Source organism: Apteryx rowi, unplaced genomic scaffold (assembly GCF_003343035.1).
Source record: "Apteryx rowi isolate R43461 unplaced genomic scaffold, aptRow1 scaffold_29, whole genome shotgun sequence".
Taxonomy (NCBI): Eukaryota; Metazoa; Chordata; class Aves; order Apterygiformes; family Apterygidae; genus Apteryx; species Apteryx rowi.
In genome coordinates, this window is record NW_020449307.1 from 3737950 (window position 1) to 3750765 (window position 12816).

Sequence of the window (12816 nt, forward strand, 5' to 3'; positions counted from 1 at the left end):
ACTTCAGCTTTTTATATATAAACTTAGTCAGAATTACCTAATAGAGACAGGTATTGCTGCCTCCACCAGTGTCATATTATGGGTATGTCTTCGCTGCTGCTCCACAGCCTTAGGTGATGGATACAGCTGTTCTGAACAGTACACCAAGTACAGATGTTTTTCCCAAAATTAGAAATATACAATTTCCAAAAATGGGAGCAAAAGACAAAGTAATGAAAAATACTACTGAAGAAAGGTTTAATTAAAAAAAAATCAGGAATTCAACAGTGCCTAAATCTTTATTTTTCATAACCTACATATTTTTTTTTTCAAATTAGACAGTTTTACATTTTATGACACAAAAGGAAACTTAAATTACTGATAGTTTACATGTAAGCTTGATTCCAGTCTTAATGGAAGAAGAACAAAAACAAAAACCCTCAAGAAGGCTTCCATATTACACTTCTATTTCATGAATTGGCAGCTGTTAGGTCTCCTCAGAAATCTTCGATTGTCTGCTGCTATTAGTGTAATAGGTTACAAAGCACGTAAAAACCCCTAACTGTAGCTAGCCGAAGGAGATACAGAGATAGGCATGCACCATTACAGTCAGCTGTTGCTCGTGATACACCGCACCACACTCAGACAAGGGCCTTTCTACACCAGCTGCTCAAGTCTTTAAAGGATAATGCAGCAACATAAAAATGTGCCACCGTTCACTGATTTTTAAGTGGCAAATTATAAAGTCATGGTGGGGGACTGATCTGAAACAAGATTACACAGCACGTTTTAAAAACAACTTCTGTGTTTTTTTTTCTAAACAAAACTCCTGCAAGAACAGTCTCAGATCTCATATTGACTTGTTTTATATTTTCAAATGAAAACTATCACCACACAATCCTACAAGGTAAAATGCCAAATTTAATTACTGTAACCCTGAACTTGTAACTCAGCTACTGCTTTTGGGAGATTTTTCATTTCAAAAGCCACATTTTAATAACTACATGTATCATAGCAACAGTCTGCATGCAACTTCACAACTCTACTCCGAAAACTCCATTTTGTCATTGAGTGAAAAAAAAAATCTCAAAGTAAAATGCAGTAAGGATAAGTGGTATATTACACAGCTATTTGGCRTGTCACTTTTTTCTTTTCTTTTTTTAAAAAGCTATAAAAATCACATCAGAGGAAGGTTTAAACTTTCGATGCAACAGACTGTTGCTGGGTAAGCAGTAATTACAGTGTATTGACCTAGCACAAATGGCAGCAGAACACATTAGAAGAGCACAACACATCCGGCTGGTCTCGATATATTACCTTATGTACCAGGTGAGCGTTACGACTAGCTGTACACAGTTGCTATACGTAACCACTGGCGGTGGTTCGCAGCTGGTAAGCCTTTCACTTTCAGCAGACAAACAAAAGGAATCATACAGCTGGCCTAAACCATACACAAATCTAGCTACCATTTTCACTGCCACTGGGGAAAGGATAAGCATATTAAAATCCAATGACAGAACTAGTTTTAGCAGTTTTGGTGATGTTGTCAAAGTCCTATCTCCTCCCACAGCATTCACAAAGTGCTCTTTTTAAACGAGGGGGAAAAAAAACCAAACCCCAACAGATTCCAGCGTGCCCTATTTTAACCAATTCTGCAGCATACAACAAGCTGGATTTAAAAGGTCAACTAATTACCAATTGGTATTTGTAAGAGGAAGTTTATCAGGAGTTAACTTCTATAATTACTTTACAGCTCTATGAATCATACACTTAGGAAAAAACTGATATTCCTGAAAGAAGCAGACAAATAAGTTTCAGTGTGTATTTTCTTAGCAGTCTAAAGTATTTTTCCAATTAAATTTGATTTTATTATTGACTTAAAATTACAGTTGGACTGCTAGAATTCACTATTTACATTGCAGAACACTTCTGAATTGGTTAAATTGCTTGTTTTTAGAGGGACTTAGGAAAACATTTGAGGGCTTTCAAATAAGACTTTCGTTCCATTTCCCTTTTGCAGTGAAGAGGCAGAGTCAGTTCAGCACACCAGAATAAAATAAGAAAAAGAAAAAACAACAAATTAAAGTAATATTCAAACCACAACATTTAGTTTATCTACATCCAGCTCAACAGCAACATTTATAATATCAATAATTTTTATCAGATTTTTTCTTTAGGGTACCTTTTTATATGTTCTGATTATTTACAACTGTACAAGCAAAGCACACACTTCCAAGTGCACATATTTAATACAGTATTGACTATTTGCATTTACAGATTTTTCAACAATCTGAAAAAGATCAACTGTTTAAGATCTTTAAGGTATATTACAAAAACTGCTGCTAGTTCCTGTACTACAGTATGTTTACCCAGTAAGACCAGTGACAATAGATACATACTGTAACTGAGTAATTCTGTATTCCACTCGTGCTAACCCTCAACGGGGTCAGACCTCATTAACTCTAAGCTGTCTTGTACAAAAGTTAAGGCAAAGTCATTTTCAAGTTTAAATAAAATTCAAGTCTTTAAATATTGGATGGAAATAATTCTTTAAAAAAATCAGTTGTTTAAATAAACATTTTTGTGGAATAAACTGTACTGTCATAGTCAGCAGGAATGAGTTTTGTCTGAACTTCCTGCAGCTTAAACACTTAAAGAAAAACTTTAGGCATTTTAAAACAAAAATAATTTATATTCAACTTTATTAGAAACTTGCTAATTTAGTGCATCCTTGTCCTTCAGAAAGCGCATCACTTCTAAAGTAAATAAGTGTGAGAAACCTCATTCCAGAGGTAAACATCAGGGATCTCTTCCTCCACCACACAAAACAAACACCATTATCTCACGTCTTGAAAAATTTAAATCCATATGCCAATGCTTGTAGTTACAGGAAGACGTCAACACAAGGCTGACTAAGATATGAACTCTTTCAAAGAGCACTTGGGGCAGAGTTTAAAAAAAAGTCTACACAGAGCACAGGGGTAACCAGAACATACAGCGCTGACTCAGTTAACTCCCTTACAAGCACAGGGAAGCTAAGGTTATCACAAGGCGGCTACAGTGCTTTTCTCCTGATAATATCCACTAACGGGCTTCACCACCATAGAAGCTCAGACTTAATTCTTTCTATTCACAATGTGCTTTGTATTTGCAAATTATAACATCAGTTTTATTCTGGAGTGAGAAGATGGTTACTTGCTTGCAGTAAGTCAAAAACAGAAGTATTTTAGAAAGACCACTATGGTGCTCTGTAGGATTCATTTTGTGTGTGCAAAACATCAAAAAAAGATTAAATTTTTAAAAACRCTAGAAACAACTACTTGTTTAACCTAAAAGTGCAAGTTTGTTTGCTGACACTTGGTACAGCAGCCCAATAAAAAAAAATCTTCAAGGTCACATACTAATTCATAAAATATATCTACTTCCTTGCACTCTACACACTAGCTGCCGTTATCAGTCTTTTGGACACTTTAGATAAGTACTTGCAGACCAGTTTATTAAAAATATTGCAGCAGCACATTTCTGCTTAACAGTTTAGAAAAAACTCACTATACAGAGCTTGCACTCACACAGCCACAGAGAGGCTTAATAAAAAGTTGTTTTTTTTTCTTAAAGACAAATATTTTACATCTTGAAAAAAATAATCACACTAAGCTTCACCTCCAATTAAGCACCAACCTAAATATAAGGTTTAGAACAACTATCCAGAAATATCCAGAAAAAATAGAATGTTTGTTCAAGAGGGGAAAAGTATTTCACAGAAGAAAAATAACTTGCAGGCATTGTTACATGCCTAATATCACTGCAAGCTCCTAACCAGCAACTCATTCTCAGGTATCTTAGTGGGAACATGGGTTTAATTTGTGGGAAGCAGACCTCTTTTCAACCCCCTCCCAGGTGTTAGTTTCACTGAGGAGATTTTGGAGGGGTATTCTGTTCTTTATTTAAGCGTTTGCCAACAGCTGGAGGGGACGATCTGCGCCCTGACTGTCTCCTCTGGTCTTTGGGTTGTCCGGGATGTGACTTTGCAGGAGGAGGTTCCCTGTTTTTCTCTATTGTTTCTGTGGGCTTTCTTTCTTCTTTCCCACATGCTACTGTGTTTGGCTTCTGTTCTTTCTGGGGTTGCAATGTAGGAGGATCCTTAGTTGTTCTCTGGCAAATTTCTGCATAACTAGGTTTTCGCAGTTCCTGGCAAATCAAAAGCAAACAGGATGGCAAAGTTAAACAAAGCATCCTGAGGACTGGAAAAGTCATTTACTTTTATGAACAAAAAAGGTAAAGTCTTTGTCAGAGAGGCTGCTGCACTTAAAGAAGTTAACAGAAGCTGTACAGACAATAAGGTGCAAGACAAGGTAAGATGCAAAACAATATTCCAGAACAATGTGATTTTGTGACACAGCAAAATATTTTTGATTAAAGCAAACAAGGAGTTGAATAAAGATGAATACTCTGGTTTAAATATCAACATATATATTACTATCTCTACTTCAAGGATACAACCAAGTAAGAAGGGAAGTCAGAGACAGCTATCACTAACCAAAAGTTATTCTGGACATTTTTGCACTATGAATTACATAACTGTATCATGCAAGTAATCACAGACCACCAACATGCAAGTTTAAGAATGCTGGGCTCATATGATTAAACAACACTGGACAGCAATAAAAACAATATTCTGTTAAATGCATCAAACTGGATCATTAAGAGAAAGTCAGGTAATAAGGTCACTTACTATGGCAGCCCCATTGACTTGTACCGATTTACATGCAGTACTGAGTGTGGAAGAAAGCCTTTCTGTACTCTGTGTCTCTCTCTGCTGTTTATCCACAACCTTGGAATCCCTGTAAGCATTCAGCAGGAAGCAAGTCTCATGAAAAGTGAAACTTCAAGACAGATGAATGATCAAATATGGGATCTAAAGCTTTATTTGATGATGACCATGAGGAAATTATAGTTGTAATTTGCCTAACACACTATGACCAGATTTAAAAATGCTATCAATTATAAAAAAAGGATATTAATGTGTAATTTGACACAACCTAGAGTTTGTGACATTTTGACAGCATGCAGTTATTCAGTTCTTTCTCACAGAATCGCTGAGGTTGGAAGGGACCTCTGGAGATCATCTAGTCCAACACCCCTGCTCAAGCAGGGTCACCTAGAGCACATTGCACAGGATCGCATCCAGGCGGGTTTTGCATATCCCCAGAGAAGGAGACTCCACAACCTCTCTGGGCAACYTGTTCCAGTGCTCTGTCACCCTCACAGTGAAAAAGTTTTTCCTCATGTTCAGATGGAAGCGTCTGTGTTTCAGTTTGTGCCCGTTGCCTCGCGTCCTGTCGCTGGGCACCACTGARAAGAGTMTGGCCCCATCCTCTCGACACCCTCCCTTCAGATACTTGTACACGTTGATAAGATCTCCTCTCAGCCTTCTCTTCTCCAAGCTAAACAGGCCCAGCTCTCTCAGCCTTTCCTCATAAGAGAGATGCTCCAGTCCCCTAATCATCTTTGTAGCCCTTCGCTGSACTTGCTCCAGTAGTGCCACATCCCTCTTGTACTGGGGAGCCCAGAACTGGACACAGTACTCYAGATGTGGCCTCACCAGGGCTGAGYAGAGGGGGAGRATCRCCTYCCTCGACCTGCTGGCAACACTCTTCCTGATGCACCCCAGGATACCATTGGCCTTCTTGGCCACAAGGGCACATTGCTGCCTCATGCTTAACTTGGTGTCCACCAGCACTCCCAGGTCCTTCTCGGCAGAGCTGCTTTCCAGCAGGTCARCCCCCAACCTSTMCTGGTGCCTGGGGTTATTCCTCCCCAGGTGCAGGACCCTGCACTTGCCTTTGTTGAACTTCAKGAGGTTCCTCTCYGCCCACCTCTCCAGCCTGTCCAGGTCTCTCTGAATGGCAGCACAGCCCTCTGGCKTATCGGCCACTCCTCYCAGTTTTGTATCGTCAGCAAACTTGCTGAGGGTGCACTCTGTSCCTTCATCCAGGTCATTGATGAAGAAGTTGAACAAGACTGGACCCAGTACTGACCCCTGGGGGACATCGCTAGCTACAGGCCKCCAACTAGACTCTGCACCGCTGAYCACAACCCTCTGAGCTCTGCCATTCAGCCAGTTCTCAATCCACCTCACTGTCCACTCATCTAGCCCACACTTCCTGAGCTTGTCTATGAGGATGTTATGGGAGACAGTGTCAGTTCTCCTGTTACTCAAACACCTTACTCAATTTAATTTGCAAGTTCCAAATAAAGACTTACTGAAAACATTATTTACTGTATGCACAATGACATTGCTCACAGTAYTGGGGATTTACTGCCTGTGCTTCATAGCTACCTGAATGCAAGATAGGAAGGTACTCATTAAATTTTTAAATACTTGCYGAGACTAAAATACAACAGTAAAAAAACCTTTCATCTGCTGAATGGGCACTATTATGATACTGTTCAGATATTAATTTTTATTGCCCTTACTGCAAGTACACAATATAAAATATTATTTCTCATTAATGTTTTAATAGGTATTTACAGTATTCCACCTAGCCTTCTGATGATGGAAAATGCAAACATGATTCAGAGCAGAATAATTATAGTCATGTAATTAAGTCCTTACTCAGAAGGCTGGGATGGCGAAGGAGACCTTTCAAACGTCCTGGGCAATGTAGAAGACACTGGCAACAACGGCTCTCGAGGAATTCCTGATGGAATAGTGTTTGTACTTGCATCCACATTTAGGTTCTGAAGGAAAAAAACCCAAACACATTAAGGCATAGAATGGCAATCATGGTATCCAATTAATATGATTTCCTTGAGAATTAATACAACAAGGAAACAATTTACATGTTGATTGATACGGGTGAATTGACCACAGGAAGATACAGAAGGATCTGACATATGGATTGCAACTAAATAACTTTTTTCCTTTGCAATTATTCAGAAATGCTGACAAATAAATCACACACTATGGCTCTTTCCCAAGAAGCCTGAAGCTTAGCTCCCTTTGGGACACATCTGGATGACAAAAATCACTTTTTTCAACCTGGGAATTTTGCATCTGATGGTGACAAAGTAGGCTTTGCACTTGTTTGCATATCTATAGTTCGCCTACTAAGAAGGAACTCTCCTAGGTTTATGCACTAAGAACTAGCTTCTGCAATGCTCTAATCAAGCATCTTACCAATAGTGGGTGCTAAAAAAAAAAATCCTAACCCTAAAAAACTAAGTTTTTGAAAACTAGGGTATGGCAGTCATTTAAAAGTCCCTTTTCTTTTGCTATGATGTGATTTGCTACTAAACAAGGTGCTTATTTTTCCATAGCCCTCAAAAGATTTTTCTAGTGCCATGTGATACTGTCCTTCCAGATAAACTCCAAGAGGGTTCAATGTAAACACAGGAATTTAAATTATCACAAAGTAGGAGGAAAAGAGAAGACTTTTTATACCTTGAAAACAAAATTCTGACAATTTAACTATTTCACTTGCTTTAAAAATCCTATGCTTTTCCTATTGGTTCTGACCAGATGGATTCTAGTACCAGAACTGATTCTGGTAAGCAGAAGAGCAAGGGAGGAGCACAGAAAGTACAAAATAGCCATCCCCTTCCCCCAACGCCATTCAAAGGTCATACAACATGAGACTCCCATAGTCACTGCTGGAAAGGAAAATGGTATTTGATGACACTGTTTTAAAATCAGGCACCATAGATTACTGTACTGGATGTAAGCCTAGTCTGATTCATAGTAAAATCCTAAGAGGTGGATGTTTAGAAATAAGAGAACACCTTCTGTGGTTTTATTCACTACAATAGTATGTACAAAGGCTTGAAAATTGCAAGGTGTTGAGCATTATGGCCCAAGTTCATTGAAACCTGTAGGTACATGGTTATGTGTGAACAGCTTCAAGCGAAGCAGACGTGCGAGTGCTATTCCTAGGCCAGAACACTCAGCCCCTGATCTCACAGGGCTGCAGTTTCCTAGTTAAAAAAAAGTGAGATTAATTTCATCATTCCCCAGAGCTACATCTGAAAGGGAGCACCGCAAGCAAAGTGAAGAGCGGAAAGAATGATGCCTGGATAACAATGGTTGCAAGTTATACGATCTAAGTTCACTCAGTTTCTGTACACAGGTCTTGTGCATCTATAAAACAAGAGCAGCACTACATATTACTTCAGGAGTACTGTGACATGTGGAAAAATGCTGAGGTCAAGATGAAAAGCAACCTGTATAAATTGGCATGGTCTCAACTTTAACTCAGTTGAGTATGTTTCAAACACCTTACCTGGAATACAGTCACTTTGGAGTCAGTTACTACTACCTTATTCATTATTAGTGCCAACAAGGAAAGACAGTGCAATCCTTTTCTTACACMCAACTGCACAAACATTAACCCATGCAAGCCAGAAACAGAAATCTGGAAATCAGAAGTAGTTTCTAAATGTGACAGTGCATTGCACTATCATAAAACCACAATGCCTGAATTATATTAAAACTGCCTCTTTGGGAGAGTAGCGTAGGTTCGTTAAATCTACTACAGTGCAAAGCAAATACTAGTTTTCTACCTGGAGGAGCAATGGGATTTAAGCTGCAGCAGCAAGACCAAGCACTGGCACTATATCTAAAACCTGAAATATGCTAGCTAAAAAACTCTTCAGAAATAAYACAGGTAAAATATTTTAAAATAGACTGCAGGGTAAATCTTGGCTAAGAGAAACAGACTACAGTACGGAGTACTGGCAGACAGTTGTATGCAAGGGGAGCTTACAACTTAGTTCAACACTGCTCTTGTCCAGCGTTAAACACTTAAGCACTGTCTTCTCCTTTCTGCACATGCTAGTTCCCCATAAACACAGCCCTGGAATGTAGCTATCCCTACTGCCACTTGCAGGAGACAGAATATATAGCTTGTCTGGGTAATCATTGCTTTGGATGTAGGCTGCTCTTACTGCTTTTTCTTTCCCTTACCAAGAAACACCCTCCCTACCCATCCCTGATAAATGGGCACCAAAGACAACACTTCTKCAGCAGACTGATTCTAGAGACAAAATACAAGAGTAAAATAGATTTAGGTGTTCATTAGGTTGCTTTGTTCTGCTATATCCTGGCTTTAACTTTCTCAGTTGTGGTACAGCTATGAAAACATAATTTAACATTAAGGCTAGCAAAAGAGACAATATAGACTTCCATAGTCTAAACTGTTCGATAGTGCACGCTGTTTTATCACTCTTGATGGAGAACATACTGTCACTCACAGATGGTGTGGTAGTGGTGGTTTTAATTAAGAATGAAATCTATGAACAGCTACTGAAAATTAATTTTCAGCTGCATCTCTACTACATCTTGAAGGCAGTGGTTGCCAACTCATTCTGGTTTATTTTTAAGTTTTCCAAGCAATATGACAAGACAACTCTTGTATCCAGCTGGTTTTGATAACAGTTCTTTTTCCAGCTATGATGCCTAGTGTACTGAGATTATGTAGGCAGGTTCTTTATGTTTCAGTGCTTAGAAGTTTGCCTTTGTCACTTGAGACTGTTTTATATACAATTCAGAAGTCTGATTTTCAAACAGGAGGAAAATTTAGCATACATTTTTCACTTGGATCTATTAAAAAGCCTACGGCAATTAGAAACAGCAAAGAGCATGTTTTTCAATCTCTGCTATTAACAACTATGTATGCTGGTGCACATATTCCACACCATTTCAAAGAGAAGATCCAACAAATTCTAAGACATGAGTGGTGAAGGCAGCTGTACATCACTTGACAGCTTTTTTTTTTTCTTCCTCTTTTAAAGCATTTCTCATGATCCATGTRAAACCACATGGATTTTTCTCTGTATAAGCCAAACTAAAAGCAAGAGGTACGCAATACTTTGTTTTCCCCACCAAAAATGCACACTGACTACTCACTCTTTCTTTTGACGTTCCTATTACCACACTGGACAGTCTGTTTTCAAAAAGGTCTTCGGTCTTTAAATTGCCAGCAGCCCCAGGTAATGGAGGAAAGCTAGATAAACCCAATTCAAAGCTAGGAGATGGAGGTTTTGGGGGTGGTGGAGACTGTGTTTGGCCTCTCTGGAATAGAAATAACATGTTGAGATTACCACACTGGATGACAGAAAGGAAAGCCATGGGACTCTAAACCACTCAATATTTTGTATTTGATGTATATCTGTGAAGCCCTAAAGAGGCTCCCCCTCCCCTCCCAAGAAAAACACACAGAACCCAGGAAAACACAGTTTAATTTTCCATTGCTGCTTTTAAAACATTTAACTATAATTTAAGCAGTAGGGCATAAGCCTCCTTAAAAAATTCACGTGCATACCCTTTAAGGCAACTGGTATAGTTAAATAATCTCCCTATCCATTCCATCAGGATGGACACTTACACTGGCACAGGAGGAAAAAATAGACTGTTTTAGATATCATGATATAATAACAATATAGATATAAAACCCATTTATGTGTAGTGGGTAACGTTCTAAGTAAAAGATAGGAGTCAGCAAGAAGCTTACCTCACGTTCATATGTATTAAGAAACGGCAAGACAGCATGCTTTGCATACTGCGTAGGCAAGGGCATGTTTGATCTAATCAAACATGGAAAATYTTTGAAACATGGAGAATTTTTCTAAGTGTGTCTGAGGAGGAAAAATGTGTCCCAGGCCAAAAATAATAAGGGGCTAAAATCTGCAAGTGTGGACAGCAGCTCAAGAGTCAAATGAACACTACAGGTGGAGATCACTTACGAGGAGTGCTTGTGAGAGTTTGTAAAGCCAAGTTCTATTTACCCTGGAAAGCTAAAATTCCTTTTGTTATATGCCGTAACTGAAGTTGCCCATTAACTTAATCTACATCATATAAACAAAACTGTTTCATGGCTGTGCTCAGCCCTGTGCCAAGATGACCTCGGCTTCAGAGTAATAAATGCAAAGCGATCTTTGAGATGATTCCTATTTTGAAAAGGAAAACAGTTACTGCCGTAGAGTTAAGATAGTCTCAGTGTGAGAACAGCGCTTCTGGACAGAACATGGAAAAGCGTTGTGTTATTTGCTGTTTTTCCCCCTTCCTTCTCATGAAGGGGCACAGAGACACAAAACTACCCTTGAGGTCCTTTTGGAAACTACAGTTTATTTCAAAAGAAGCACCAGGGACAGGGGGGGGAGGGAAGGAAAAGAGTAAATACAGAGGCAAGACTCTCAGACAACTGCTACTCTTAAGAGACTGCCGCTGACCCAACGTCATCTTCTCGCAACACAGATTAAGAGCACTACAGCAATGAAGACTGCAAATCTCCCAAAATAGAAGTCAGTTGACCAGGAACCTGGAGACTACGCTTATCCAGCACAAGCTGCAACAGGGACAATCTTCTGCTTTTCAGAAAAGTACCTCATATCACAGCACTGAAAGTTTTATTAAAAGACTGAAGGATAGTAATGAATTTAAAAGCAGTATCTATTGCAAACTTCCTAGATTATACAGGTGAGTCATAACAAACATGTAGGAGAGACAAGGAGCCTGGATATATTAACAGCTTGGATTAGGGGGACCAGGGAGAACTTAAATGGAATTTAAGATGCCAATTGCATAAAATTTCGCTTACAGATTACAGCCACGAGGAATTGAGCAACTGGCTTGTGCTATAGCCCCAGACACAAACTGTTCAAAAGGGAACGTGCTCTTTCCCAAGCAAACATGCATATTCTCTACAACTGTTCTTTTTAAAAACCAAAGGAAGTCGTCACTCCTTTCAAATACAACTGTTTGTAGCCATGTCCTATGTATAATATCTAAGCACTAAAGCATTACACAGCAAACAGAAACCTGGATTCAATCTCCGTAGCTTGAAAGGGTCAAATCTCAGTTTTCCACTTCAGAGCAGGCTATCTATCAGTGTGCAAGCTGTGGGTATGCAGCATCCCCCCCCCCCCCCCCCCCCCAAAGTTGCGTCACTGTACAGTACAGACTAAAGATTCATGGGCCAAAAAAGAATGGAAGGAACCTGACTACACAAGCAGCAATTCAAGTCTGCTGTTGAGCGAATCAAATGGTGAGCCTTCAAAGAAGTTTTGTGTCTACCAGTTTAACATTTAAAGTTAAAATAATCTTTAAAGCGAGTTGAATCTGAAGAGCCTCCCTGTTCAGTAGGAGTGTCCGAGGCGATCCTTTCACTCCTGCCACTCATTTTTGTCAGTCATGCCTAACTTGTACCACTTCCTTGTTCTTTCAAAGACAGAAAAGTGTTGATGACAAAATGCGAATCTAAAAATTAAAGCAGCTCTGAAAGGGTAAAAAAGTAGTATTGAGAATCCTACATGTAATTTCAACTCAGTGGGCTTTGAGAAGTTTGGCAAGAACCAAAGGGAACCACTTGCCTTTATATACTCTCTAAAGCCTTGATGTTCCTTTTTTTTGAGTCCCATAAGGCTGCTCAACAGCAGGAGGCGCAAATACGCAAGTGCAGCTATTCCAGACCTCTAAGGAAATGTTATGGCTCATGCAGCAGGGTTACTTTGCAATCATAACATGAAGGAAATAACTTGGTTAAACTTCCTGAAATTGCTGTGTGTGGCAAAAATGAGTTGCAACAAAGTGACTGATTTTATCAAATCAAACCTCAAGTCCTACAAAAAAAGTGTATACTTATCTCTACCCACTGTCAAACCCAACTTTTTCAAATATCCTGTCTACTTAGGTATTCACCTTTAATTCAAGTTTACCAAAATAGTAATATTTACGCAGCATTAGTATATTCACCCTTACATGGTGGTACTAAACACCTTAGATATGCTTCTTATGTAATAGATGCTATCCCCTACACTACCCTTAAATGAAAGATGACATTG

General features: G+C 39.1%; 1 protein-coding gene across 2 annotated transcripts in view; it reads right to left on the reverse strand.

The window, feature by feature from the left end:
• Positions 1-259: 259 nt before the first annotated feature.
• Positions 260-12816, reverse strand: part of LARP4B (La ribonucleoprotein domain family member 4B) — a 38608-nt gene continuing 26051 nt past the window's right edge. For both annotated transcript variants that reach the window (XM_026069250.1, XM_026069251.1), the window contains exons 13-16: positions 9884-10048; positions 6596-6720; positions 4712-4820; positions 260-4167 (exon numbers count right to left, since the gene is read on the reverse strand). In XM_026069250.1, the coding sequence (XP_025925035.1) occupies positions 3886-4167; positions 4712-4820; positions 6596-6720; positions 9884-10048 (681 nt within the window). In that variant the 3' untranslated portion in view covers positions 260-3885. The remainder of the gene's footprint in view (positions 4168-4711; positions 4821-6595; positions 6721-9883; positions 10049-12816) is intronic.